We start from the raw sequence: 27,668 nt of genomic DNA on the forward strand, positions 1-27,668 counted from the left end.
CGTCGTCCATTCAGACATCTCGCGAAACTCACCTTTGAAACAAAACATGATCCTCCAAAACTTAAACATGCGATAGAAACATACAATGTTTCCACTAATCCAACAAATACTTGTCTCCTAACAATTGCCATCACGTTCTTAACAAAACTCGAACATCACACAATGTACCATAAAGACCCCCCTTCCCCTCTCACCCACATCAACCAACCAATCTGATCGCACCACGCCAGTTCTCTCTATGCAAAGCAAAGACAACAGTTTGCTGTAGAGTCGCAGCAACTGGGCTGGGCTGTGTGCCGACTGCCAACGCATCCCCCCTTAGACGCCAATCATGCGCCGACCTCCACATGCAACCCTCTTCCAATCACTGATTGCCAGACCAATTCTTTGCGCTGAAAAATACTCTTCCAAACCTTGACCGAAAAGACCTTGCTTGACCCAACCCCATTCATTAGTTATTTGTTAGACAGACCGACATGTCGAGTTATGCAGCCGTATTCGGCCTGATGCCTATTACTCGCTAGCAGGAACCAAAGGAAAACTATTCTCAGCTGCTTTCTGACCATAACTCGCCACTCTAATGCAGCTGTTATCATTCGTCTGCCGTGAGAAAGTAAACAACTCATTTGTCCTACCGTACATTACTTTCAATACTGTCCTATCCCGTCCTCTATAATCTATACCGGTGCGGTGCCGTACGGTGCGTTGGCCATGCTGATCCACCATTAAAGCTCCACCGCAACTTTGTCGGCATCTCACGACGACCTCGTCCGACCGTAGCCCCCCAGCTTTTCCCCGGTATCCCGTCTTCTTTCAGCCGAGTATGATTCTATCTTCATGCACGTCAGCGCGTGGTCTATTATCAGAGCGATTTACACGTTCATCCGTGGCGTCTTGTAAACCAACTCATTCAAGCTAGTTATCCACATCGTCACCCATGCAGTCACTCACCCACGTACTTACTTATCAACTTGTTACTATCACCACCTCCGATCAAGCATCCCCAGAGCCGCCACTTCATTCTGGACACCGTTTCCTTTTGACTAGCTCCATCCATAGCGGCTTTCCAGAAGAGCAGACACACTCGCCATCCATCCTTTACTGTCAACTCTACCTCGCCTGCGTCTCCGACTGGTCCATTCACCAGCCTATCCCCATGATGCAAGCCTTGCTTTTGCTACTTACCAGACATCCGGTATTGAGTGCATCCGCCGGCATATGTCTCATCTCATCTCATCTCATCACACTACAAGCATTGCATTAGAGACTTGATAAACGCATAAAATTCGTAGGTGCATAATAGTAAAGTGACTACAGCTTCACTAAATAAGGGTATAATATCAACGCTCCAACCAAATCCCGACCAAGTGCCATATTAGGCATGCTGCAACTTCCGAATGAGCATGTGCGCTCGCTAAACCACCATTTTGTTCATGTACTCAATATCCTTTCCATCCATTTTAACGGTTTGGGATCCCATTAAATTCCTCTCCCAAACCGAACGTCAAAATCCTTCAGAACGCTCATTATACTTGCTGCTTCAACCTCGATAGGCATCATTGAACCAGGAGGCGTTGGCCGAGTACCAGGTCGTGGAGTAGCCTTGAGCTTAGGCAGCCAAGAACCGATGTCGTCTGCCGCCTTGGAGAAGTTGCGATGGCTAGATAGTGTTTGGTACGCCTCGGCGCAACTCAAGCCTAGACTAGGGAGACTTGGAAGGTTGATCTTTTCGGGTTGTTGGGCTTGTTGAGGTTGTTTGGGCTGAGACTTACAGCAGCCACCACCAGCGCCCTTGCCGCCACAGCAACCTCCAGAGCTACCGTCCTTACGGTTAAAGTTGGCGGCCATGAGACGACAGAAGAGTCCAGACTTGGGGTCAGCCTGGCACTGAGCACATGAACCGGGTCCCTTTGGACCACAACCACTTGAACGCTCAGTTGGCTTGGACTGTGTGCGACGGGGAAGCTTGACAGCTCCATCGGCCGTCATCTCCATCGCAAGAATAGGAAGATCGGTCTCCTCAGGAGGAGGGGTCTGAACCTGCTGGGAGATTGGAGGAAGGGTATCATTGGGAGTCATGGCAGGAGTTGCAAGTGCTGTATCGGCACAGACACAATACGTTCCATCCTTGCAAAAGCCGCAGCCATCTCTGAACGGCATAGGATCCATAGAAGGGAGTTGAGTGGGGACAGAGAATGTCTCTTGGGGAGGCTTGCGGGAGAACATGGCTGTATAATCAGTCTCCACTGTATCATGTGGACTGGATCGATGTCTCTTCTCATGAGATACATCTGCTGACGGTGAGACGGGACGCTTGAGTTCCTGAGCTCGGTCAAGGGCTTCGGCTGCTTCGTCGAGGCACTGGCAAGTGGACGAGAGACTGCATTTGCCGCAACCGCTTTCGGCTGTCCTCATCACTTCTTCTGCGCACGCACAATGTCCGTTTGGGGAACAATTGCCGCAGGTAAGGGTAGTCTCGGGGTCATGGGATGAGTTCATGTCAAGTGTTTCTGGGGGAGAGATGATTTGTGATATGGAAAAGGAGTGGCCTGATTGGCGGTCAGGTCGTCCGTCGGGAAGACTGTGTCTTGGTCCTTGACTTGTAGGACTGTGCATTCCATCGAAAGAGTGCTGAGCGCTCATAGTTCGTGATTGAAAATTTGAGTTAAAGATGCCATCATCCAGGCGACGCTTCAGTGTTTCGGCTTCTGTCTCAACCCTGATGCGATCTTGCCTTTCCCGTTCAAGCATATTTTCAAGCAACATGCATCGGGACCGGTAGGACTGAACATCAAGTTCAAGTTCGTGAATCTTGTCCTTGAGATCCGACTCATGTTTTTCCTGAACCTCACGTTGCTGATCTAGCTGTTCCTCAAGTTCACCAACACGGGCAGCCCTTCGCTCTCGGAAAGCCCTTTGAGCTGCGCGGTTTTGAGCCTTGCGCTTAGTTGGTGGTGTATCGGTAGCAGGCTTCCTGCCGGGCTTGGGTCTAGGAGGGATCACCCATTCTTTAGAAGTCATAGACACCTTTGGAGGCTCCGGCGGAGCCGGGCTGGGGCTGATTACAGACGACATGGCCATCTTGTTGATGGATGGAAGAGCAGTGCGCTGATGAGGTTGTGTGGGTGGAGGTGGCTTCGAACTCGGCTTAATGGAGAGTGGCGTTCTGTGGCTGTGCGATCCTGTTGTGGCGGGTGACGCAGGTCCAGGTGCAGCTGAGATAGCACGACTTCTTGTTCCAGCTGGTGAAGGAGCAATGCTGGGAGTTGCTGCTCCAGGGGACTCAATTGACTGTTGAGGAGAAGATGCCGACATGATGGGGACGTCGACGGGTAATGGATATTGTGGTCGCTGTCGAATCGGATCTCGGTCGGTCGGTTAGGCCAACTCGGGTCGGAGAGCCGAGAACCTAGGTATGCGTGGATTCGTGATGTAAAATTTGAAGGAATAGATTATAACCGATTTAGGAATATTTTGTTTGGAGGTGACTCAAAACAACTCATCTATCGTGGTGATGCTGAAGGATTGGTGGAAGATTGATAAACAGATTGATAAGATTGTTGGGGCACGTCTGACGCAAGTTACAATGTGACAGCTCGGTGCGACCTCGGCTTTAGTCTCGACTGGTTGATACGGCTAAGAGCCTGAGAGTCTGATTGACAATGTCTTGATGAACCCATGCGAGTATGTACAAGCAGAGATTTTAATGAAGATCAGACTACCAACAACGGCAACTTAGAGGGGAGAAGAGTAGCAAAGAAGGGAAATGAAGCGCGGGGTGTGTCGTTGCTTTTGTGCCCCGACCACAACCGACGGTTGGGAAACCAATGGTCCGATTCCAGGAGACGATAGTGGATCTGATCAGATTGATAAGATTTGATTGATAAAAACTCTGCAGGAAACACTACGCCAGGCAATAACCCCCCCTGCGCCAGGCACACACCACGGCATGGAGACAACGCGACCGTCCATTTAGAGGATGGTTTACCACATTACGACCGAATTGACGAGCGAGTTTTCTCGTAATATCATTGCTGGCCAGCAAGTGTTCAAGCATTGAGTTTCACAACACAATTTCAATCAGTCATAACTTTGGTGGCTCCGCAGCGCCTTGACCTCCTTCAATTCCTCCCCACCCAACATCCAGGCATTGAACCATGACGGATCCCAACGACGTCGACCAGGCTCCCTAAACAAACTAATGGCAGGCAATATTCGGAGCGTTTTCGAGGATCAGTAAATGGCGGAGTGATTGATAAAGCGATGGGTATAACGGTAGTTGACGTGACGTCGCAGCGTACGAGCGTTCTCGTCATAATGCAACAGTAAGGGGGATTATCATTGATGATCTCCAATGAATGTTCTTTATTAAATGGATTCCCTCCACTGAAGACCCCTCAAAACATGGGCCTTAACTTTCTTGAACTAACCCGAAGCTCGGGGTTCACCTGGAATAGGCCGGCATAAGTCGGAATTGCACGAGCTGATTCTGCAACCATCAGATAAGATCCGGTCAAGACGTCTTACTGCAGTTAGTGTCGATCATGAAGTGTTCAAACTCCGACTTCGCTTGAAAAGGGTTGGGGGCCTCTCGTTTGAATTGATGCCAGAACGATGGATTTGTTCTGGAGGCATCGTAGTCGTTATGATGCCTGCTCGCTCACGTGGGATGCACTGTAACCGGAGTTCAAAAGCCGATCTTACGCCTGTCCAGATGGGTAACGATGTCCCTTTTTGCAAAGAGTGCCTCGGTGTTTCTAAACCAATAGTCAGAACTTAATGGCTAACTTTCTGTGTGCTGAGCACTGAGTGTCGTCAGGGGATAGGAACCTGCGAGTGGTGATAAGAACTACAATGCCCCCCTCAACTGTCTCTTCCCTGATGATTGGCATCTGATAGTCACTCCGATCTTCAGCCACGAGGCGGCCCTCGGCAATTTGTGCTTCAACTCGGCTTTTTTAACGTAATATATATCCGCTCTTCGAAACTTCTTGTCTTGGTCACTCTTGCTGCTGCTAACTGCGTCTGTGTTCAATGGTTTAATCCCTGTTATTGAGCACATTATCCACTGGGCTAAGCCGCTGCCTGTTGCACGGAGCAGGTCTTGATCACCAGCAATTGAGAGATGACCAATGGAAGGGGCTTCGGTTCACGGAACTGAGGGGTTCCATATAAGGCCATTCTGACGAACGGAAAATACAACGAAACTTATTGAACAACGGAGGTGGACGTCCCAGGGGTTCAATGGTTGAGAAAGTTCTGTCAAGGGTGCTGTTCCTGGCCATTCGTGTTCGTGTTCAAACATGCACTTACCCTTTCGCCTCTGGCAAAGTTCAGGCTGATTCATAGATTAATTAAAGCCAGTTTCAATAATGAAGTTATAGTAGCATCAAATGTCAAATATAGATATTTTAAACGTTTAAATGCTATCCAACTTGTAGGAAATATGTACAGTTTCAAGTACAAGATCTGGGGTTTATCGATAAGATTAATCACTCCCTACCAGATCTAGCGCCGACCGTTCGAAACTCCTCCACCAAATCCATGCCACCTCACCTTTAGTGCTACATGTAGACACTTAGAGACTGCGACGTCGATACCACCGCCACAATTAACGATGGCTGCCGCGCCAGATTCACTCGCATCATCCATGGCGGGCCTTGGCGTATCTAAACAGTTCACGCTCTCTAGCTCCGACTCTTCATCCTCTGTTGGCGACGACGCTCCTCTCCCTTTCCCTGAAGCTCTTCCTCGCGCCGACTTTCTCGCTGAAGACTTTCAACCTGCCGCTTACCTATCCGCTTTACCGCACCGCCACCAAACACTCGAGGATTTAAGATCGGACCTGCGTGACCGAAGTGCTGCTATTAGCTCTGAACTTCTCGAGCTCGTCAATTCAAATTACACAGCTTTTCTTTCGCTGGGCAGTGAGCTGCGCGGCGGCGACGACAAGGTCGAAAATGCCAAAGTCTCTCTGCTAGGCTTTCGCAGAGCTGTTGAAGAAGTCAAAACCAAAGTGACGGAGCGGAGGGAAGAGACTAATACTCTCAACGGGGAACTACGTGGTGTGCGATCTGCTATCGAAAAGGGTCGAAAGATGATAGAGCTATCTGAGCGGCTTGCATCTTTAGAAGAACGCCTCTCTTTGGACAGTCTGCCAGCTGACGAAGACTGGGATGAGGATAGTGAGGATGAAGGGGAGGACGACAACTACGGGAGCTCAACTGCGAAGTTGCTCACTTCGGCTCAAGAATGCAGCCGAATCACAAAGCTTCTCGAGTCCATGGACCCCGACACACCATATGTGATCAAAATGGAGGAACGTTTGACACGTTGCAGAAACACATTGCTGCTGGATTTGGGCAATGCGCTGAAAGAAGCCAAAAAGGCTGGCGTTAAAGGCCAGGATAGAGTCCTCAAGTGCTTGGCAATATATAGAGTGCTGGATGCACAATCAGAGGCCGTCAAGGCTCTCCGAGGTGGTTAAAGATTTCACTGCAAATACAATACTAATGATACCCACGACCGCCCACAAGCTCTATTCGTTAATATGACATATGATACAATTATACAAGCCCTCAATACTTTTTACATGATGCTCGACAAAGCCTCGGGGGTAATCTTCTCCTCAGCGTCCTTCAGGTTTCCGTTCAAACTGATACCTGGTCCATGTGTTGTGCTGAGAATAACCTCGTGGACTTCCTTGTGCACCTCCTCTGAAATCTCGGTACACTCTGCCTTGATCTTGGCCAGTAGCACCTTGATGTTGTTCTTGAGCTGGTCTGGCGAGTATCCCAATTGTCCAATGGCCAGACGGATAACACCCTGTCTCTCACGGTAATCCGCAGCACCGGCGGAGTCTCGCATCGACTTGACGACATCGGGAACAATAGTTCGCATACGCTTGCTAGGCATAAGACCCTTGGGACCGAGGATCTTTCCCAGACCGGCCTTGTTGAGGGCAGCCTCGCTGGCTTCGTGGCAGATAAGTCGGTCGAAGTTGATCTTTTCTTGTCGGATGGCTTCGAAGAGGGTCTCTTGACCAACGGCTACGGCACCTGCAGCGGTGGCATCACGGGCGATCTCGCTTCCTTCGGGACAGACGACGGCGATTTGCCAGTCGCTTTGGACGGGGTGGGGTAGACGGACGCTGTTCTTTATGACAGGGCCGTTACGGGCGGTCTTGAGGTTGATGTGCAGTTCGTACTTGATCGAAGCGGGGGGTTCGCCAACCTCGACGGCTCGGAGGATTCTACAAGATATTAGTCTCTGGTTCCTAAATCCCGGTCTATAGCTCCCCACTGACCTCATAGCCTCACATAACGAGTATTGGGGAAATTCCCTCTTGTTCAGGTTATGTCTCTTAAAGTCCTTGGGGAGTGGCTTCTTCTTCTTCGCTGTCTTCCTGATTCGAACCACCGAAGCCTGTCGAACTTGTTGGGCCGCTGCCGGGGCGAGAAACTTGGGTATCGAGGGGATTGCCGGCCGGGAAGTCTGGAGGAGGGATAGCCTGGCCATTGAGGCCAAGCAACGGTCGATTGGCGCCATTATACGTCGGAATTGAGAGCTCTGGCGGACCGGCCCTTGATCGTGATATGGAAGCGGCGCAAAAAGTCGAGGTTGCTACAAAGGTTCTGAAATGGGCCTGGAAATTCAGGTGTCTACACTTATCGATAAGCTTTTGCTTATGAGTCCGATCATCAACATGCTTATTATCGACGGCATTATTACTTTCATTTATTTGACTGTGAAATGAATAATTTATCAAGACATCGATTGAGTTATATAAATCAATTGGGTTTAAAAACTATATCTATAAAACTCACACCCTCGCTCAGTCAACACACACAAGCATGTCCTTGATCTTCTCCAAGACGATCTTCTGTCTCGCAGCATCAGCTGTGGTCTTATCGGCAGCATCTCCAACACTAATAGAAGCATAACAGCCACTCTTGAGAGCAATCTCAGTCTCAGTAGGAAGACGGTCCTCGCCACACCACTCAGTATCACGTTCGGACAGCAGGCCACTGTTGATGCGGGTCAGCACCCACTGGAACTTGGATGCATCAGTGCATTTGCCCTCAACCTTAGGGAAGTTGACGTTGAGGTAAACATCCTTGGGCAGGTAAGGCTTTCCGGAGTCGGTAATCTTCTTGACGAACGTGGTTGCAAGCTCGGCGTAGACAAGGCTACGCTCGGGAACGGGTTTGGCGTTGAAGGCAGTGTTGCCGCCAGAAGCTCCAGAGAAGGCAATGGCGGGAATACCGACTTCGTGGGCGGCATAGCAAGCAGCGCCAACAGTGCCGGAGAAGGGAACTTGGAGCCAGATGTTGCTGCCGACATTGGGGCCGGTAACGGCAAGCTCAGGGGTAGCGCCATCCCACAGGCTGGGGCCAAAGGTGTCGATACCGTACTTCATAGAAGTGACAGGGAAAGAGTTGACCCAGTTAAGATCAGGTCGCTTGGGATCGGAGCCAGCAGGGCCGCTGTTAGCGGGACAGCTATCGTACTGGCAAGGTGTCTTGCGATCCTTGGGGTTCTCATCTCGAGAGCCTGGGTAATGTTAGATATGATTGACATGTACGGTTACGCGTGGCCAACTTACTGCTGCCCGACTTGTTCTCAGCAGGGGCCGAAAGAACAACATCGTAGCCTGCGCTGTTTAAAGCGTCATTGAAGGTGCGGATATACGACTCGGCCCAGCCATCATCATTGGATTGGACGATCCTTACGGCTTGAACCGCAAGGGGCAAAAGGGCGACGGAAACGAAAGACTTCATGGTGAGATGATGAGCAAGAGTGAGGATAAACAAAGCAAGATTCCATGCAAAGGCGTCCTGAAACTATATATGCCTCTCGCATTAACTTATTCATCCCAATATATGATCCATCTAATCATACCGGGGTCCAATACAACCTCGTGAGCTTGTATTTACCCCTAGGCCCATGCCACCAATCAGCGTCTGTATGTCTGTCCTCAGCAGGCTTGAATCAAAGTTTGAAACCACCAGGTCACCAGGAACCAACCACCCACGTGCCTGATTGACAAGCCTCATTAGCGATATATCTAGCACAAGACATGTATCATTTCCACGTTCACAGCTTAATGGCAAACGACCCCTGAAGATGATGCGATGCAGGCATGCACGAGCATCGCGTTTGTGCACTTCAGGGCAACGGCCCGAGCCGAAGACTTGATCAAAACTAATGGTGAGAGTCTCGGTGGCCGTTTTCTGAATTATCATCTAGGATGCAATTGTGAGCTTCCGTAACCGGGTCAATGGCCGGCGCCGTGTCGGACGGAAGTGGAGAAGGCTCCGGGCTTGCGTCCGGATAGCATCCTTGACCAAAGAAAACATCTACATCCATTCACCCGAACTTTGATTGCATGTGATTTCAATTTCATTCATCGCAAGTCGTGATATTGTTCTCTGTGGCTTTATTGAACCCGCTGAATATGGAACATGGTTCATGACCTTTTGTCATTCGGGTGACCCTGGTCCTCATCACCCAAGGCGACTTATTCCTGCGACTTAGCATCCAAGTAAAGTACCAAAGTAGATACCTAGTATGTCGATGGCGAGTGTTAAAGTAAGTTAGCTTTAGAGTCTCGGGAAAGAAAGGACCTTGAATAAGGTTTACAGATGGTAGAACAGGGGCGTTTCATAAATTGAGTATCCATGCAAGTACAGTATAGCTTCCCGACTTATAGCAATGAAGTGGCCATGGATAGTTGTGCCTGTCTTCATCCAACTGCCTAATAACCATTCCCTAGAAATCCGATATTGAACAGCAAGCTAATATTATGAGCAATGATACATCCCTCCCCAAATGGCACAATCGGTGTGCGCTAGTATCATGAATGCCTCGATAAAACTGTCGGTTACGATATTTTGTCAGCTATACCGCATTATACGTTAAGGGAAAGAAACTCACCGATCCAGTTGGCGTGCCAATTCATGATCAAGAGACCAACAAAAAAAGTACAGCCGTTGGCATGTCACAGCAGTCGGCCATCGCCTCAGTTGAAGAACTCAATCGGCCAGTGTTCGGGCGCTCCCACGTCGTAATTGACTTTCTTTGTGTTTCGAAGTGGTCGACATGATTTTCTGACGGCGACGTCGTTGTCGTCGCTAGAAATGTCTATAGGCGATCCACACTCAAGGGATTCGACTGGGGACTCGGATTCAGTGGTGCAGCGGGAACTCTTCTTTGCGGATTTTGTCTTGAGGCATAGTAAATCCTTCTTGCCGCCATGATCGAACAACTGATAAGGCTCTGATTTGATAGAGGGCGCCGTTTTGGGCCCGCCCCAACAGCTTGAATTGTCGGTAGTAGTCCCATATTCTTGGCTCCAGAGATCCGTGGTCTTGTAACTACCGTTGTTCGGTGTGGCCTGGTTTGAGTCTTGAGAGTGGCATTCAGCGATGGGTTCGACACATAACTGCATGCCAGTACCGATTCCCTGACAGTCCTCAGAGGATCCATCAAAATCCTCCCTGGTCGACGACTTCAGTTCTTGCTCAATTGTATTGATGCCTTCTCTCAGGAGATCGATCTCTAGATCTTTTCCTTCTGACAGAAGTCTCGCTTTAGACAACTTCTTCTGCTTCTTCTCAAGTTTTTCGGCGCAGTTTGCTAGCAGCAAAATGAGCATCCTGCTTCTCATTCTCAAGCTTTAGCCTGGCCTTTTGCAGCTTCTTGCATCTATTTGTCAGGCGGATGACCAATGCATAGTCCCTGGGATCCCGTTTCCGTGTGGGTAGATACTTGGCGCTTTTCGAGACCTTGGACTTGGATTTGCGCTTGCTCGTTGAGGAGCGATGGCCCTGAACATGCTCGCTGGGCTTGTGTTTCTGGAAGCTCCCGACTTGCAACTCAGTCGTATCTGAGCTCCCAGCAATCACGTTTGTTCTCTTCGATGATGCGTCGAGTTCAACATCAACCTTTAGATCATGAATTTTCTCCTAAAAAGTTATCTTTGGTTGAAGGATTAATGGCAAAATGCCATCTCTGGCTGCAACATTGTCGAGAGCATTAAATAGGGCTTGAAGGGCATCGCAAATACGAATATCACAAAGCCCAGCTCTCTCAAGTTGGTATATCCTGTCGTCCATTGTTGGGGAGTGTCGCGGGCCTCTCTGAGTGGTTTTGAGCTAGCGATGTTTTGTTGTTGTTTTTGGTGTTTGCGAGGAGTGCGTAGGCAGTGACATTAAATAGCTGTGTCACGTGCTAGAAATTATCAATTTCAGTGAATCATCAGATAGTAATCAGGCATCTATTTCATTCACAATTTTGTTTTCTGAAATGATTGTTGACGTTGTGTGTTAAAATTGTTTGTGACCTTTGACGAGTTGGTTTGTTTCCGGTTGTCCAGGGTAGCCAAAGTTCAACAGTGCTGGATAGCGGTTTCTTGCCACGCCTGAGCGTCATCACTATGGACTGACTCCAAGCCACAATAAGCGAGATATTATTAAACAAGACATGATGCAAATGTCTTGCTAGTCATCCATCAAGACACCTCGGCTTTGACTTACCTAGTGGGTAGCAGAAAAGTTGGCCTCCTAAGTCTTAGGGTATAAAAATAAGTATTCTAAGAAGCTTAGTCTAAGAGCCATAAGATGTCCTAATAATTTTGTCTCTTATGCTCCTGGCGATCAATTTTTCTAATACCCTGAGGCTTACACGTCCGGATATGCAAATGCCCATATTACAAGTCAAAGCTGAGGCTCTGGCCTAAACTACTTTAAGCTTCATGTTGCGCTACCCTTGTATCGTCAGTGCCAGGATATTTAAACTCAACCAATAAGCAGAGTCGCAAAATGTAACCCGATGGAGTAAGGTCAATATCGCCTCGACGGCTTGCCCAGACCTCACGATGACTCTGGTTTGTTATTGGCTACTTAATGATCTTTGAAGATCGCTGTTCGTGATGTCAAGCTCAACGACACAGCCTTGCTCCTCCGCTAAAGATGCCAAGCCAAGGTATGATGCTGGCTTATACCCACTGCGGAATGAGTGTAAGGTAAGCTGTCAGGCTGTTGACGATGTGGTCGAGGCTTGGGATATTCTATATAACGAGCCTCATGTCCTGTCTTCCATTCAGCTTTGTTTCGATATCATTCTCAGTCATCATGGCTTCACTCAAACTTCTGACTACCGCGCTCTTTGCGGGAACATCACTTGCTCTTCCTCGTTCACAAACATCCAACAATCCAACAGCAACTATTGATAATGGCGTGGTAGTCGGCACCACAACTTCCATTCCCGACTCCAAAACCATTGTCAACCAGTTCCTCGGTATTCCCTTTGGTGAAAAGCCCGTTCGTTTCAGTCCACCCAAGCCAGCCAAAGAATGGGACACTCCCTATGATGCTTCTGAGTATAAGCCATCATGTTTCATGAAATTCAACTACCCAGAGGAGAAACGCAATCGAACTATCAAGACTTTCGCTACACCTGGTCCCCCAGCGGGTACTGATGAAGATTGTTTGAATCTCAACATTTATACACCCGCTGGTGCGAAGACTGGTTCAAAGCCCGTTGCATTTTGGATTCACGGTGGCAGCTTCAGCCATGGTTCTGGATCGCTGCCTTACTACGAAGGATCCAAAATGGCGGGATATGAGGATATTGTAGTAGTCACAATCAACTACAGAACCAACATTTTTGGTTTCCCTGCAACCTACGATTTGCCTGAAGGAGAATGGAATGTTGGGTAAGTGTTAATATCGAACAATAGTGGACTTATTGCTAACTTCTCATCAGCTTCCTAGACCAACGACTGGCCCTGCAATGGGTCCAAGATAACATCGAAGCCTTTGGAGGAGACCCCGAAAAAGTCACCATCTTTGGAGAAAGTGCCGGCGCAGGAAGTGTTGAGGATCTCATCACTGCTCCTCCTGATCCTCTACCTTTTCGCGCAGCTATACTTCAGTCCGGTACAGCCAACACCAACGTAACACCCAGCGGTTCTTGGGACATTGCTACGAAATCGGCAAACTGTGATAGTGACGATTTTGAAAAGGTGCTTGAGTGTATGCGTGAAGTTCCCGCTACAGAACTCAAGGATATCATCGAGAGAGCTGAGCTTGATTTTCAACCCATCAGTGATAATGGGACAACTCTTGCAAACTTCCCCCGCGATATCCGCCTCAAGTCCAGCGACAAGAATACCATCATGGCACGTGTTCCTGTCATGCTGGGCTCAACCGCTGATGAGGCACGATTGGAAGATTTTATGAACATTACGATCGAACAGGCCCTTCGAGCTTGGATGCCAGATGTCACTTCAGCCCAAGTCTCGATTCTTAAAATCTTCTACCCCATCGGATCTCCCGGTATAAACAATGACTTCGACCAAGTTGTGAGGATCGCAACCGAACTCGGCATGCAGTGTCCGATCCGCTATGTTGCAGAGGACTTTGCTGAAACAGGCATCAAGACATGGAGATTCTTGTACAATGCCAGCTTTGCAAACACGGAGATATTCAAGGACAGTGGTGCTTACCACTCTTCTGAAATTACAACTCTCTTCGGTACATATCCCGAGAAGGGTGCTACGGAGTTCCAGCATGAGTTGAGTAGGGAGATGCAGCAGGCTTGGGGCAAGTTTGTTAGGGATCCCGAGAATGGACCAGGATGGGGACAGATTCCCAAGATTGGTGTCTTTGGGGGCGGCGTGAGTCCTGATTCTGATGAGAAGCCAGAGAAGGCTTTGGGGGTTTTGAACACGCATCTGCTTGAACCGAGATGCATTGCATTCAAGGGATTATGGACAAAGGGCAAGACGGAGGAGCAATCAGACTAAGAATATGTCTCCGTGATCAGGTGGTGGGAAAAGAGCTGGACCATGGATCATGTATTGGATAAATCTCTCGAACTCCTCAACCAGTCTTTTAAGATATTGTATTTTCTTTCTATTAGCATGCCCTTCCATAGACATACCTCTAATAAAATATAATTACACTAATACTCTTCATAAAGGTAGATTTGTGACAATGAGCCTCTACCTTGGCCGCTTCTCATACATCATTGCTGAGCCAATCAGTCTCGTCGTACACAGCTGAGGGGAGCACTTGGGTTTTAAGGTTATAAAATTTCTTCATCAAGAGATTAGTAACTGGAAATAGAAGAAAAGACAGTCTCGTGATGCACGAGAGGTGCTCCTTGTTGTACTAGTCCAGGATCCAAGCTTTGGTCAAGAACTTGCCGACACAAGTTTGTCCCACGTCCGCATCCGGAATCCGAGCTCACCACGACACCAAGTGCGACGTTTGCCATGCTTCATCTGGCGAAGGATAGGCGAACAGACTAGACTTACTTTGTGTTTCCTCAGCGACCAGAGTCTCGGCAGTACATGCCGCGGGAAGGGTGTGAGTTTGTTAATATAAGAAGCGACGGCCGTATTCCATTAAACGAAGTTTGTCTAGCAGGATTGTTGGTACATTTGCATTCACCATATTGCCATCATCAATCAACGAATGCCGTCAAGTGAATTGACGCAACGTATCTTTCTACCATTGTCTAAGACACCCACCATCGCAACCGAAAACGGAACACGATGCTATTCACAACAACCCTTATCAGCATTGCATCTCTCTGCCTCGCAAAAGAAGTCACTAAAAACCGCAATACCGAACCAGACGCCATCATAGACCAATTCCCATGGTACTCCTTCTCCGACGAAACGGGATTCGACCCGTTGAAATATCTGAAAGCTCCTGCTGAGGACGTACTCGAGACACTCGCCTGCACCACTGCAAGAACCCTCCTCAATTTGTCTCAAATAATGTTTTCGTCAGCTAACAAGGAGCAGAAACCCGGCCCGGACAGAGTCGCTTGTCCTGCTGCCATTGCCGAATGGTTCGACCTCGTCGATGAACAACGTCAAATCAACATCCCCGGCGGCCAATGCCGTTCCGTTACCGAGGGGACATGTCGAACGGTCGCGTGCGCCCCGAGAGGAGATGTTAGTGTTGCATTGGAGGAAGTGACGGGATACATGTGGAAACCTGTATCTTCGCGATGTGTGTTTGGCGGTACAGGAGGAATATGGCAGAACAATGGATCAACACTAGTGATCGAGATGGGACATGCAAAGAAGGATTAGCTAAATCAGGTTCTATTCCTGTGAACCGAGGAAATCTATCTATCCGTGGTATTCTCAAAGAGGTTGCTAAAACAAATCTGCTTTTCCTTGCGCCAAAAGAGGTATCTCAAACTAGCAGTCGTACCCAAATGTCAATCGTTCGTAAAATCATTTTTGCTCGCTTTTCATGCCGCGGTAGCGCTCATGGTTCGGGTGATGCTGGGTGGTGCTCTAGGCACTTCATCACTGGGGTCAAGTTCGCCCTTCATCCCCTCTTCGCCTTCTTCAACCTTCTTCTCGGTCGTCTTTTTATCGCTAGTGTCGCCGAGGCCAATGATGTCGATCCATCGCCAGAAACCGACAGGGTTGTTACCGCTCTTATTAAAGATGGCCTGGTCATCGTTGATACCGTCCTTGCATAGATCACCCTTTTCCTGGTTGAACTTTTCGAGCTTATCGAAAGATGTTCCGTCCACGAGGTCTCCCTCAAAAGTACGACCGACAGGAACGTTGTTCTCACGGAGCATTTGGAGCTGTGCGCGGAGGTTGAGACGCAGTGCTCGTTCAGGCTGCTCTGCCTTGAAGATCTTCTGGGTCAACCACGGGAACAAGATTCCAAAGTCGGACTGGTTCAGATGAGCAGAGTTGATGACGTAGAAGAAGTTTGGCTCCGACATCTTGATTCCGCTGGGTCTCTCGAACAGCTGAGGAGCCACGACCTGGGCAGTGGGATCAGGACTCAGAATGCGAGCCTTGAGATTGAGGTGATCTCTCCACTTGAAGAAATGTTCGGATTCAACTGCCAAGATGGCCTTGCCACCGGGGGCAGTAGGCTTGTCGGCATAGACAGGCAGAGGTAGATCGAAGAGAGGCTTGGAGTTGGGAGCCATCAATGGCATGCACCACATGTCCAGTAGCATAGTGAGAGTCTTCTCGGTAATCTGCTTCTTAATGTCGCTGCCTTCAGCAGGAGAGAAGATGGACTTTTCGATAGCATCAACTTCAGGAACACCAGCGTAATACGTGCTCTTCATAAGTTGCGTAACAGTGGCTGCTCCGAAGCTGTGCCCGGCAAAGATAATGCTGCCAGGCTCGTGAATGTTGGATTGGCCGACAAATTGATCAAGGCTGGGCGTGGATCGATTCAGGTTGGTCAATTTGTTTCCACGGTCAACAGAGATCATAGCCTGGTGAATAAGACCAAGCTCCCAGCATCGAATTCGGAGTTGGGCTTCACGGGCCTGGTAGACCTCAGGGCTGACATCGTGCGAGATCTTTTCGTAATGAACTAGAATTCGGTTGTTGGATGTGATTGTTTCGTTTTGCTTCTCGGGTACGCGGATGAAACTGGCAACAGCGCTGCCATCGCGGTGCTCGGGGCAGATTACGACGATGCCATGAGAGGCGAGAGAGCCGGCGATGTATGAGTAGGAGTTACGGCAGCCTCCCAGACCGTGAGAGAAGATCATCGTCGGCCATCGCTTGTTTTCAGTCGAAGATTCGAGGAGCTTCGCATTCTTGTGGGCTGGAATCGTAGTGTAATGGAGATGTCGTGGGAGAAAGCTGCAGGATACGTCAGCGTAATATTACAGCTTGGCGGAAAGGACACTTACGAGAGAAACTCGGACAGCATGGGACCAAGACCCAGGAATTTGGTATAGGCGACCAAATGCTGTCGCTGAGGGTTCGGCAACCAGCTGATACGCTTCTCGTTCGATTCGGGCACGGCTGGGTAGAACATGCGATACTGGACGGTTTGAATCTTGTCGGAACCCTCGGGGGCGGCGCTGGGGGCTTCGAGTTCGGAAATGGGGATCTCGACATCAACGGTGCCGACTTTGTAAGGGCCCGTGTATTCGGGGAAGGCTGGGATCGGGCTTAGGCGCGAAAGGTACGACATTTTGGAGGCGCTCATGGCAAAGAGTGAGTGCGACGAGACGCAGGTAATGGGGGAGAAGAGTACGGTTGTCGCAGGATGAGAAGACAAAGAAAAGTATTGACAAGAGAATTCAGTGCAAAGAAAGTGGAAGGATATCGCTTATGTGTGCCTAGTATGCAAGTGAGGTAACACAAATACCCGACGGCGTTTATGTGTGTAGGTAGTAACTATTATTGTGGTGGATGGATGATTGAATAATTGAATGGTATGATTGATGTTCTGGGACGTTTGGTGACGTTTTGCTGACGCTAAAATAACAATGATTTCACATGTGAAGGCCTATGTCAAAAGGCAGACTACAATTGATAAAGACCAGGGGGGACAAAACAATTTAAGATGGAATCAAGAAAGAAAAGAAAAAAAGACAATGAAACTTGCATCGTCAGCATCATTGAAAATAAAGGGGCAAGTCACGCGACACAAGATGTTGCTTGTTTGCTTGTAGCAGTCTATTCCCATTCCGTGACCGAGCAACCTTTTGTCTTGTGCACAATTGCCTTATTGCGAAAGGGACGAGAAAAAAAAAGAGGGATCGTCACGACGTCATAACAGAGAAGAAAAAAAAGAAGCCACAAAATGTTTCTACTTCATGCTGACCTCATCAGCCGAGGCTTGTTTTTATGGAGGTTCCGGAGATTCCGATCTTTTCTTTCTTTCTTTTCTGTCCCATTTCCTTGGCATTTCTATTCCTGGATTGATCGAGTGTTGACGTCGTTTTGTATGTAACATAAAGGGAATGATCGTCAGGTTCATGTTTAGATTTAGCTGTTTCTCGGCCGAGTGGGTTTTATCGAAACTCCGTCTGTCTACCCTGCTACCATAGAGTCGTACTTGGAAGTAAGTAAAGTCACTGAATGCCTTGACTCTCTGCGAAATAACCATAGAGACAATATCACAAGTCGTCAAATTCCCTAACTCCTCCCGGCAATAACATCCCAGCTTCTCCGAATTTTCGTGGACCTTTTTCTCGCAGGTCCTTCATGAGTAGTCTTCTGTCGTTGGACGCCCTTGGTCCTCTCTCTATCCCTCCATGGCGTGCAATTTGTGCAATAACCATGCCCGCATCCAACATATTCCCATCGCCATGGCTTAACATCCTGCTTGCATACATGTCCCTCGTTTGGGCCCTTCTTGCACTTGCAGCAAGCCCATCCTTCGAGCATGCACTCGATATAAGTGCATTCGGCCTTTTCACATGGTCTCAGTGATCCGATAACTGTAAAGTTGACGCTTCCGCAGGAACATTCGGAGCTGTTTTTAATTTCGGAGAGGGTTGTGCAGGAGATGTAGCGGCGCTTCTCTTCATGGCCGCAGGCAAAACGGACCCATTCGCAGGTGCACATTTTGTATCATATTTCGCCGTGTAGTGTTTTGAAAGAGTCAAGTGTTGGATGTTGCGACTCATCATCTAGATACAAGGTATGTAGTATGAAAGGTAGACATCTGTGACACAGCGACTACCTGTGTATGTATGTAAAACTAAGGTCGCAGTGATCAACAGTCCGTCCCTCCTAAGCCAGTTCCTTGGTCCTGGACCGCGTCATGGTCCGTTTCTCTACCTTTGCATCACGCTCCATGTACGTCTCCACAGCCCTTCCAAACGACCACTCAAACACTTCATCGGCCTTTCTCTTGAACCCGTACTTTTCGTATATCGGCGCTCCCTTTGGTGTAGCTTCGAGGAAGCACGGCAGACTCTCAGCGTCGGCACGCTCGGCGCCCCAGCGTAGCAGCAGACTTGCTGCACCCTTGCCCTGCCAATCCTCGTGGACGCAGACGAGTTCGAGGTGGTAGTGAAGTCTGTCACCAATAAATCTGCGGCGCCCTTCTGTCATTTTGCCAAAGAATTCAACGGCCAGATCACCTGCAGCGGGCCATGCCTCGGCGGGTGGGACGTCTTGGATCGGCGCGCCGGGGAGATTCCACTTTGCCAGGGCGACTACTTGCTCATCTTTTGAGTCCGGTGATGTCTTGTGGGTGACGACGAGGACTTCGCAGGTAGGATCCGCTATTTCGTCTGTAAAACCTTTGAGGAAGAATTGCTCAGAGGCTTGTTTGTTGGCGTTAAAGACACGACTTCCGATGATGGTGTCACTAAAGGCTGAGTAGTAAACCCTGCACATGCCTGGGATGTCCTCTGGGACGGCTGGTCGTAGTTGGAGATGCATTTTGGTGATACAGAATTGACTTTGTCAGTGAAGATCTGTAGAGAACCTCTAAATTCGTTGAAGATTTTATACGGCTAAATAGTCATGGCACGACACACGAAAGACCATATGCTCAAGTGCAATTTTGCATTGAATGACAAGACGCCGCAACTCCACAGGCGAGTCCCAAGTGGGAAGCTAAGTAGACTACCCTGGTCGATCATTTTGTGATAGATTCGATTCGATGAGTCAATTGAGTATGGCCAACGTAGGTACTGTGGTGAGGTGAAGAAGGTGTTGTGAGAGTAGAGCGTTTATATAAGGCAATATCAGGGACAAAACTAACTGAGACTGTATAATTTGTGGCTGCAAGCCATGAATTGTTGGTGGACAAATGGCAACTCATTGTTTATCTTGCTGTCCATCTTAGTAGCATCCGCCCATCCGCCTTCCGTTACCGTTCAGTTCAGTTCAGTTCAGCCCCGCGCGCCCTTTACATCGAAAGCAACACTTGGTATTGACATGCGGATACCAATGGCTTATGACTCTTTAGTATTTTCTTATAAATATAAGTAGTCTTCAAATCTTGGATGAATTGACTCAAAGACTCTTAATCATTCAAGTTTATAATGCGACGTCAATTATTCGCAATGTCCAACCATCTCGCCAAACAGCTCAAGGCTCTTCACAAGCCATCCGCACCCATCATCTTCCCCAATGTATGGGATGTAGCTTCATTCAACACAGTCAAGTCTCTCAACACAGCGACATCCAAGCCTGTCAAAGCACTTGCTACAGCATCTTGGGCTGTTGCTGCGACATACGGCGTTCAAGATGAGGAGCTCACTCTAGAGCAGAACCTCGAAGCAATTGCCAAGATTGGCCCGCTTGCCAAGGAAGCTGGTATTCCGCTATCGGCCGACTTACAAGATGGTTACGGCTCACAGATTGTGTCTGTCATCAAGAGAGCTGTTGAAGCCGGTGTTGTGGGCGCAAACATCGAGGACGTTAGACCCGAAGACAACAGTTTTTATTCTATCGATGAACAAGTTTCACGCCTCAAGACAGTCTTACAAACTGCAGCTGAAGCAGGCTGCGCAGACTTTGTACTCAACGCCCGATGCGACATGTTCCACATCGACCTAGGCCTTTCAGAGGCAGAAGTCATCAAGGAGGCCGTCGCACGTGGCAAGGCATACCTCGAGGCGGGCGCCACAACCGTCTTTTACTGGGGCGGGTCGGGACGAGGGCTGAGGACGCCCTGGGTTGAGACTTTGGTCAAGGAGCTTGATGGAAGAGTCGCGGTCAAGTTGGCGCACAAGACAGAAGACGCGCTGTCGACGAAGGATCTGGCCAATATCGGTGTCGCGAGGATCAGCGTTGGGCCAAGCTTGTTTTTATTGGCGCAGGAAGCTACGAAGCAGGCAGCAGAAAGGATTCTTGCTGGGGGAAACTTGTAGTTGCCTGTTGTGCACTGTTCACTGCAATACTACTGTAACTATTACATTTCATCTTGACCGTGAATAGTTGAAGATATGCCTTGGACGACATTCCTGATCTTACTGGACTTTACAGCGGAGTACCCCGCCTAACCCGCTTATGTTTAAGATCTGTAGTGGAACCAACCTTCCGGATGACTCTTTCGGCCATAAGTTCCCAGGTTCACATTCCTACAGGACAAAGAAGCCCCAACGATCAGCGCTAATCCCCTATCGATTGAGGCCTCTGCTTATCGAGGCAGTGTTGAAACTCGACCTATGCCTGCAACCGAAACTAAGCCCTATGGGTCTCTACCTGTTGTGCCTGGAGTCTAGGGTTCTTAGTGGGCAGTGCAGCCTGGAATGTCTGTCAGGATTGCTTCATATGGCTGCCGAAGAATTGATTCAGCCTATCAGAATAATAACAAAATTATTTCTTGATATATTGTAATAAATCACTGCTAGACTTGATATCTAATGCGGGTCCAGCGGGGCAGTTCCGAGTGAGTAACATGCCGTCAGCCTGCAGCCGTCAGCCTACAGCTGTAGATGGGAGCCTGGAGGCCTTTTCATGGTGAACAAGAGACTATATAGAGGGTGAGGACATATGTCCATTAATTATCACCATCATCATATTACCATCCATCTCATCATCCATCTTATCATCCATCTCTACAATCATTCATCCTCACTCCACCTCCTTCTACCATACACCCTTAGTCTGATCAAGACACTGTGATACGAGCCACAATGACTGTCGACACAATGGACTCAAGCAAGAGCAGCGGAGATGAATCCGCTGTCATTGTGACACCCACAGATACAGAGCCTCAGAAGGAGGAAACAACATCAGAGACAAAGCCCCAAGACACAAAGACAGAAGAAATCAAGACTGAGGAGACAAAGACTGAAGAGTCCAAGACGGAAGAGTCCAAGACAGATTCCAAGCCAGAACCCGAAGAAGAAAAGAAAGAAAAGATCATCGTCGGTCTCCTCACAGAAAGCAAAGACCTCTACGCCAAATTCGACAAGAACGGCTCCCGTTCATGGACAGACAAGTACCCAGACGACCTCGAAGAGGCAGCAGAGAATGAAGAAACCCAAAAATACGCAGTCATCATTCGCAAGGTGAAGCCCAAGGAGGCCGACTCCAACAAGCCCCTTGACATCGACAGTATCGTTGTTCAGTCCCCTTACCTTAAGCGTGCGCTCGGAAAGGTCTTTGATGACTACCCCGGTATCATCACCGACGTCACCCGTCTCAAGTTTTCAGCCCCTTTCCACTGCTTTGTTCATCGCTGGGAGCGATTTACAGAGGCAAATGATGACGCTAGCTGGGACGACATTACTCGGGAGCACGTTACGCTGTTGCACAAGATCTTGGAGGAGGAGCTGGGTGAGATTATCCAGCTCAGGAAGGATTACTTCAAGAACCGCGCTGTCGCATTCGAGCACGCTTGGGCACTCTTCTCCCCTGGTTGCACAGTATGGGGTAGCGTCCGAGGAAAGCCTGTCGCTGCTCGCTTTGACTCAGGAAACTATGTCAAGACGCAATGCGGTTTGGTGTACAGTATGAGCTGCAAAGGCATCGACTGGGATGGAAAGAGCATGGGCTGGGCAGACGTGAACATGCAGATCAGAGACTTTACCGGCACAGTCCCATTCTCCAACCTTGCCTGCTACCCCCTCGAGTATCACCCCAAGCCTGAAGCCGCTCGTGAGCTCCTTCTCCAGCGTGGTCGCAAGTTCGAGAGTCTTGCGGGCTATCACTACAAGGCCTACAGCGGCACTGCCATCTGGCATGTGTCCTCTACCAAGTCTCGCCAGGAGAACGTCAACTCCCGTATCGTGATTGATGGAGCCAACTGGGAGAAGCTGAACCCTGATCATATGATCTGGATGAACTACCTCTGGAACGAACAGGAGGTTGCGGAAAACGCTGCGGACAGCGATGATGAAGGCGGTGATAACTACTCGGAGTACGGCTCTGACGCAGTGAAGCCTGATGTTGACGCCAGCTCCCGTTTGGCCTTGACAGAGGAGCAGCTCATCATGACATCTCCCATTGTGCGAGGCTATGCCCTCAAGAACAAGCGATGGATGGAGTTCTACATCGATGACGTGACAGACGTCAAGTTCAACGACCAGGCTTTCGACTCTCTTGTTCTTCCCGAGGATCAGAAGGAGCTTATCCTCGCTTTCGCCCAGAGCCAGGTCAAGTTCAAGAACGTATTTGATGACATTATCTCTGGCAAGGGCAAGGGCATCATCATGCTTCTGTCGGGTGGCCCCGGTATCGGCAAGACACTGACTGCCGAGTCGGTGGCGGAGGAGATGAAGGTTCCTCTGTACATCATGAGCGCAGGTGATCTAGGCAGTGACGCGTACGATATCGAGGAGAACCTTAATCGCATTCTCGAGATGGTGGCCAACTGGAATGCTGTCCTCCTTCTCGACGAGTGTGATGTCTTCCTCGAGGCTCGATCAGCACACGACATTGAGCGTAACCGCATCGTGTCCATCTTCCTCCGCACGCTGGAATACTACGAGGGAATTCTCTTCCTCACAACCAACCGTGTCAAGGACATGGACCAAGCTTTCCACAGCCGAATCCACATGTCGCTCGAGTATCCCGCCCTCGACGCCTCAGCACGTGAGTCTGTCTGGCGAGGATTCTTGAGCCGTGCCATCACCTTGCAAGCTACTGCCGAAGGTGACTCGGCGCATACTATCACAGAGGAGGAGATCAAGGCTCTGGCCGGGCTGGACCTGAACGGACGACAGATCAAGAATGTGCTCAAGACGGCGAACTTGTTGGCTTGCCACAAGGAGGAGAAGCTGGGATTCAAGCACTTGCGGATTGTTTTACGGGTTGAGGGACATTCGTTGTAAAGCGTTTGGATCGAGTGATGCTGCGAAATGAAGTTGATAGAATAATAGACTAAAATAACAAAACAAATTGTGGGTATAATATATATGCAATCCTGCGCAAGATAAACGACTTAAATTTCCAAACTGTGCACCCTGGTAAAGACAAGACATATCCTGGTTAGAGAAACGATCAGCACCATCTTCCAGCATGGAACTCTCTCATGTTTCCTCTTGCCCTAGTAGCCATAATCTCAAAATAGAAATCATTGGCGAACTTTTGGTAACTGTCAAGGTAATTACAGGACAGAACTCCGTGAACCCTTGGGTCCCAGTCGTCAACGTCGTCAATGTCGTGGCTATCAATGAATAAGCTACAGAACATGTTTGTAACCGCGTTGGAACATCCCTGGGCATATCTAGGAGGAAGTTGACTTTTGTACACGTTAAAGACCCTGTTGGCCTGTTCGCATTCGATGTTGTACCGGCGGAAGACATCCCGGTCGAGACAGAAGCGGTTCACGTAGTTGACCGCGCACTCGTTTGGGTTGAAGCACCGGAGATCGTCATGACATGATCCAACACCCGGTGTCCGGTCGCAGTTCTCCCATCGCATGCTATGTCCGAGACTGGGCGTCCTGCTTTCTATCTTGACGACGTGGTAGCGCTGGAGTATTGAGTACTGTTGTGGTGCGCGGCCTCTTCTTTCCTTGGCTAGAAGATTATGGAGGGCCTGTGTCATATCTTTGCAGAGGGCACTGTTATGGAAGCAAAGCATTTCTCCGGTCCCAAAGTCTAAGGATCCTCTAGATCTGGACATGAGAGGTGTGTCTCGAACTGGGGAGGTGGGAGCTATATCCATAATTCTGTGAGGTGCATCTCTGATCTGAAAGTCTGAGGGTTCTCTAGATATGGGGGTGGAAGGTATGTCTCGAGCCGGGGAGGTGGGTGCTGTTTCCACAATCCTGGGAGGTGCATCTCCCAACAGTTCTAGGAGGTCTGTGAGGCTTGTGACATCTTCGGGATCTGCGCGGTCTATGCGATCTCGCAGATCTGTCAGACGTTGTTCTATTAAACGCTGACGACGGTGAGACATTGTTTCTGATGAAGTGTATCAAGAATACCTCAAAGATTGAAGAATGGTGATGGAAGATGACAAGAGTATTTGATTTGATGATAAGCAACTGAAACTGGTGTTGGGAGGTCTACCTTCTTTATATACCCAGAGTTGATGTGTTTGGGTGGGAAAGTTAGTCACTGAGAAAACATCAATCTGATACTTTGCGTTTTTGATCTAGTTGTATCTTTATTGTTGAGTTTTATTTTTTATTTTTATTTTATTTTGTTTTGAGTGAAATGATAAGGCTTAGGCTTCGGTTTAGAGACTTGAGATAGAACAAATATTCTTGGCGTAGAATCTTCGACATAGTTACAATGGAAGCAAGGCTCTGAGTCTCAGTCTTTGGCAGTCTATGGACGAATAGCATCTATTTTTCGTGCTACTAATTATGACGTTGTCCTGTTACTGCGTATATTTTGAAGAAGTCCGACTCTACAAGGAGAGTATTAGAGTTCTGTTCCAGAGAATAAAGTGATTGGGGATCATTTGTGTGGCTGGCTTTGAGTCATAATATCCAGGACACGTCACAAAGTCCTTGTTGTGTAGCTGCCAGTTCGAAAAGATAACTGATATGAAAAGGTATCGTGGCTTTAATTCAACATGTACTATGTACGAATAACATTTGCTCATCCTGTCAGAATATCTCGTGCTTCAGACTATGTCCATAGATGACCCCACCTCGGCTTCAAAGGCCGACAACTTTTAGCCTCAGCTTATAAATCAAACCTGGCTTGAAGTATAAAACTCGAAGGAATCGCCAAACTTTATATAAGTTCCCTACTCAAGACACTCAAAATGGCAGACTTTCAACCCAAGAGTATCCTTATCTTTGGCGCAACAGGTACCATCGGCCGGTACATCACCAATGCGATAGCAAATGCTCAGCCCGCGTTCGACCAAGTCACCATCTTTACTTCTGAGGACACCGTTGTCAGAAAACATGACTTTATTGAAGAGCTCAAGTCAAAGAATGTCAAGATCATCACAGGAGATATAAACAATGAGGAAGACGTCAAGAAAGCATACAAAGGTATCGACACTGTCGTTAGTGCCGTGGGCAGAAACGTCATCGAGACGCAAATCAACCTCTTCAAGATCGCGGCAGAATCCGACTCTGTGAAATGGTTCTTCCCTTCTGAGTACGGTACCGATGTGGAGTATGGCCCTCAGAGCGCCGACGAAAAGCCACATCAGCTGAAGCTCAAGGTACGAAAGTACATCCGAGAGAATGCGAATGGCCTCAAATATACTTTTGTGGTTACGGGACCATACATTGACATGTACTTTACTCTCACACCCGGGGTCCCTGAAGCAGGGGGGTTTGATCATATTGGAAAAAAGGCTGTCTTGGTTGATAATGGACAAGGCAACATTGGATTCACGACCATGCCGGAGTAAGTTCTACGTGTCACTTTTCGGTAACATCATATCTAACCTTTTGCAGTGTTGGTAAATCTGTGGTGGCGGCCCTTCGTCACCCTTCCGAATCATTCAACAAGGCACTCAAAGTTCAGTCTTTTGTTGTGACACAGCAACAGATCTTGAAAGAGCTTGAGAAACAGACTGGAGGCGAGCCATGGGCTGTCACGAACTACACTCTTGATGAGTTGAGGGACGCAGAGAAGAAAGGCTGGGCTGAAGGCAATCCCAGTTCTACCTTGTATACACTTCGACGAATTTGGTCTGAGGGTGGGACACTTTATGAGACGACGGATAACGAAAAGATTGGATTGAAGGACGAAAACCTTGAGACTCTCGAGGATGCTGTTCATAGAAGTTTGACAACTGGATACTAATGGCTGGCCTGAAAGCAGGTAGATACAACTTATTCTTGGTACCACACGCTACGTATACATGTCCAAAACATCGTTTCAAATGAACGATGCGCATATATAGTATCAAGTCACCACCTTTGACCTGTAGGTTCGTCCCCATTGAATATCAGCCAGGGGGTTACGAGGAACCCAGCTGGGGAGATATTCGCCCCAGCCCCAGTAATTACCTGCTCCCATAGGATGGTCGGCACACATGCGGATCTGGCTAACATCAACACCATCAGGGAGGTCATTGGGATCCCACGTCATAGGCCCAAGACGACCGCACATCTTTTCGGCGCCGGGATGTTGGTCGGCGATAACCATGGCCGTCATGGCAGCGGTGATAAAAGCCTTGATTCTCATATTGACTTGACAACGTCAGCAGGTTCCCAATGGCGTAAATGGAATAGAGATTGTTACGTTGCGATGCTTGATAGTGGATGTAGGTTAGTCTAGAAAGACGTGGAGTGAGACGATTGTACGTGGAAGTAATAAGGTTTTGGTTCAAACAAGACAATAATTGCCAAAGCCCCAGTTTATAACATTGAAAGAGTGTTGTTATCCTTGTTACGTGGCAACACAAAGGAAGACTGAACAGGCGGGGCGGTTGCCTGTTAAGAGTCTTGTCGCTTACGCGTTTTACTGATCCTTTCGCTTATTTGATCCTTCAACATACCCAACCAACTAACCTGTGGTCTGACTTGACAGATCAAGTAAAAGCCACAACAGGCAGGCGCTTGGGGTACCTTGAATCCTGCCAAATTTCTGTTGCGGATGATGTACTGTTTCAAGGCACTTCAAGACATTTTTGTCATAGTAAACAAGCTAACAACAACCTTGTCTTGGCGGGCTCTTATTTAACCGAAAAGGGGAAGGCATTTTGATTCGTGATTTGCAAAGTAAGCATAACCTCGAATTGCTCCGACTGTTTTACAGTGTCCTTATTTTTTAATTGAGATACGTTGTGTCAAACTGAAGCTAGCATGCAATAGCCGGCTTAAGGTCTATTTTATTAAAAGGAGCCTTTAAAAATGCATGATATTAATGGCATGGTGGCTATTATCCGAGGGCTTGAAAGCCTTCGAACTGAAGAGTAAGTTGATCGTTTTATTAACTCACTAAGATTCTACCTACCGCAGTGTGGATGGTTATATCCTCTTATGCTATAACTCTAAAAGCTTCGCAGTTAGAATGCCGTTCTACATGTT

General features: G+C 48.5%; 14 protein-coding genes across 14 annotated transcripts; 6 read left to right on the top strand and 8 right to left on the bottom strand.

Annotated features, from left to right (window-relative positions):
* Positions 1-1,479: 1,479 nt before the first annotated feature.
* FGSG_05930 (uncharacterized protein) lies at positions 1,480-3,697 on the bottom strand (the record flags this gene model as incomplete). The annotated part of the gene is made up of 1 exon (XM_011326238.1): positions 1,480-3,697. The coding sequence occupies exon 1, from the start codon at positions 3,313-3,315 to the stop codon at positions 1,480-1,482; it is 1,836 nt and encodes a 611-aa protein (XP_011324540.1). The 5' UTR covers positions 3,316-3,697.
* A 1,905-nt stretch (positions 3,698-5,602) lies between these two features.
* On the bottom strand, positions 5,603-7,572 carry FGSG_05932 (uncharacterized protein). The gene is made up of 2 exons (XM_011326240.1): positions 7,307-7,572; positions 5,603-7,252 (listed from the first exon to the last, which is right to left on the bottom strand). Exons 1-2 carry the CDS (start codon positions 7,546-7,548, stop codon positions 6,589-6,591), a joined length of 906 nt encoding a protein of 301 aa, XP_011324542.1. The 5' UTR covers positions 7,549-7,572; the 3' UTR covers positions 5,603-6,588.
* On the top strand, positions 5,618-6,487 carry FGSG_05931 (uncharacterized protein; the record flags this gene model as incomplete). Its single annotated transcript, XM_011326239.1, has 1 exon — positions 5,618-6,487. One exon carries the CDS (start codon positions 5,618-5,620, stop codon positions 6,485-6,487), a length of 870 nt encoding a protein of 289 aa, XP_011324541.1.
* Positions 7,573-7,834: 262 nt separating the features above from the next.
* On the bottom strand, positions 7,835-8,780 carry FGSG_05933 (uncharacterized protein; the record flags this gene model as incomplete). Its single annotated transcript, XM_011326241.1, has 2 exons — positions 7,835-8,553; positions 8,606-8,780. The coding sequence occupies 2 exons, from the start codon at positions 8,778-8,780 to the stop codon at positions 7,835-7,837; spliced, it is 894 nt and encodes a 297-aa protein (XP_011324543.1).
* A 1,241-nt stretch (positions 8,781-10,021) lies between these two features.
* Positions 10,022-10,669, bottom strand: FGSG_05934 (uncharacterized protein; the record flags this gene model as incomplete). Its single annotated transcript, XM_011326242.1, has 1 exon — positions 10,022-10,669. The coding sequence occupies one exon, from the start codon at positions 10,667-10,669 to the stop codon at positions 10,022-10,024; it is 648 nt and encodes a 215-aa protein (XP_011324544.1).
* Positions 10,670-12,134: 1,465 nt separating this feature from the next.
* Positions 12,135-13,810, top strand: FGSG_05935 (uncharacterized protein; the record flags this gene model as incomplete). Its single annotated transcript, XM_011326243.1, has 2 exons — positions 12,135-12,718; positions 12,769-13,810. The coding sequence occupies 2 exons, from the start codon at positions 12,135-12,137 to the stop codon at positions 13,808-13,810; spliced, it is 1,626 nt and encodes a 541-aa protein (XP_011324545.1).
* A 753-nt stretch (positions 13,811-14,563) lies between these two features.
* Positions 14,564-15,112, top strand: FGSG_05936 (uncharacterized protein; the record flags this gene model as incomplete). Its single annotated transcript, XM_011326244.1, has 1 exon — positions 14,564-15,112. The coding sequence occupies one exon, from the start codon at positions 14,564-14,566 to the stop codon at positions 15,110-15,112; it is 549 nt and encodes a 182-aa protein (XP_011324546.1).
* On the bottom strand, positions 15,104-17,116 carry FGSG_05937 (uncharacterized protein). The gene is made up of 2 exons (XM_011326245.1): positions 16,705-17,116; positions 15,104-16,654 (listed from the first exon to the last, which is right to left on the bottom strand). Exons 1-2 carry the CDS (start codon positions 17,004-17,006, stop codon positions 15,277-15,279), a joined length of 1,680 nt encoding a protein of 559 aa, XP_011324547.1. The 5' UTR covers positions 17,007-17,116; the 3' UTR covers positions 15,104-15,276.
* Positions 17,117-18,541: 1,425 nt separating this feature from the next.
* FGSG_05938 (uncharacterized protein) lies at positions 18,542-19,198 on the bottom strand (the record flags this gene model as incomplete). Its single annotated transcript, XM_011326246.1, has 1 exon — positions 18,542-19,198. One exon carries the CDS (start codon positions 19,196-19,198, stop codon positions 18,542-18,544), a length of 657 nt encoding a protein of 218 aa, XP_011324548.1.
* Positions 19,199-19,827: 629 nt separating this feature from the next.
* On the top strand, positions 19,828-20,637 carry FGSG_05939 (uncharacterized protein; the record flags this gene model as incomplete). Its single annotated transcript, XM_011326247.1, has 1 exon — positions 19,828-20,637. One exon carries the CDS (start codon positions 19,828-19,830, stop codon positions 20,635-20,637), a length of 810 nt encoding a protein of 269 aa, XP_011324549.1.
* Positions 20,638-21,405: 768 nt separating this feature from the next.
* Positions 21,406-23,547, top strand: FGSG_05940 (uncharacterized protein; the record flags this gene model as incomplete). The annotated part of the gene is made up of 1 exon (XM_011326248.1): positions 21,406-23,547. The coding sequence occupies one exon, from the start codon at positions 21,406-21,408 to the stop codon at positions 23,545-23,547; it is 2,142 nt and encodes a 713-aa protein (XP_011324550.1).
* Positions 23,548-23,716: 169 nt separating this feature from the next.
* Positions 23,717-24,619, bottom strand: FGSG_05941 (uncharacterized protein; the record flags this gene model as incomplete). Its single annotated transcript, XM_011326249.1, has 1 exon — positions 23,717-24,619. One exon carries the CDS (start codon positions 24,617-24,619, stop codon positions 23,717-23,719), a length of 903 nt encoding a protein of 300 aa, XP_011324551.1.
* An 819-nt stretch (positions 24,620-25,438) lies between these two features.
* On the top strand, positions 25,439-26,439 carry FGSG_05942 (uncharacterized protein; the record flags this gene model as incomplete). Its single annotated transcript, XM_011326250.1, has 2 exons — positions 25,439-26,037; positions 26,088-26,439. The coding sequence occupies 2 exons, from the start codon at positions 25,439-25,441 to the stop codon at positions 26,437-26,439; spliced, it is 951 nt and encodes a 316-aa protein (XP_011324552.1).
* Positions 26,397-27,069, bottom strand: FGSG_05943 (uncharacterized protein). The gene is made up of 2 exons (XM_011326251.1): positions 26,881-27,069; positions 26,397-26,828 (listed from the first exon to the last, which is right to left on the bottom strand). The coding sequence occupies exon 2, from the start codon at positions 26,821-26,823 to the stop codon at positions 26,542-26,544; it is 282 nt and encodes a 93-aa protein (XP_011324553.1). The 5' UTR covers positions 26,824-26,828; positions 26,881-27,069; the 3' UTR covers positions 26,397-26,541.
* Between the last annotated feature and the right edge of the window lie 599 nt (positions 27,070-27,668).

This window comes from Fusarium graminearum, chromosome 3 (assembly GCF_000240135.3).
Source record: "Fusarium graminearum PH-1 chromosome 3, whole genome shotgun sequence".
NCBI lineage: Eukaryota > Fungi > Ascomycota > Sordariomycetes > Hypocreales > Nectriaceae > Fusarium > Fusarium graminearum.

What these genes read in the sequence shown, in the direction of transcription:
- FGSG_05932 (XM_011326240.1), bottom strand. Translation starts at nt 7,548, where the DNA reads ATGGCGCCAATCGACCGTTGCTTGGCCTCAATGGCCAGGCTATCCCTC. An exon ending in TCGTTATGTGAGGCTATGAG is followed by an intron (nt 7,253 to 7,306) that starts GTCAGTGGGGAG and finishes AATATCTTGTAG; the next exon opens with AATCCTCCGAGCCGTCGAGG.
- FGSG_05943 (XM_011326251.1), bottom strand. Translation starts at nt 26,823, where the DNA reads ATGAGAATCAAGGCTTTTATCACCGCTGCCATGACGGCCATGGTTATC.
- FGSG_05937 (XM_011326245.1), bottom strand. Translation starts at nt 17,006, where the DNA reads ATGAGCGCCTCCAAAATGTCGTACCTTTCGCGCCTAAGCCCGATCCCA. An exon ending in ATGCTGTCCGAGTTTCTCTC is followed by an intron (nt 16,655 to 16,704) that starts GTAAGTGTCCTT and finishes CGTATCCTGCAG; the next exon opens with CTTTCTCCCACGACATCTCC.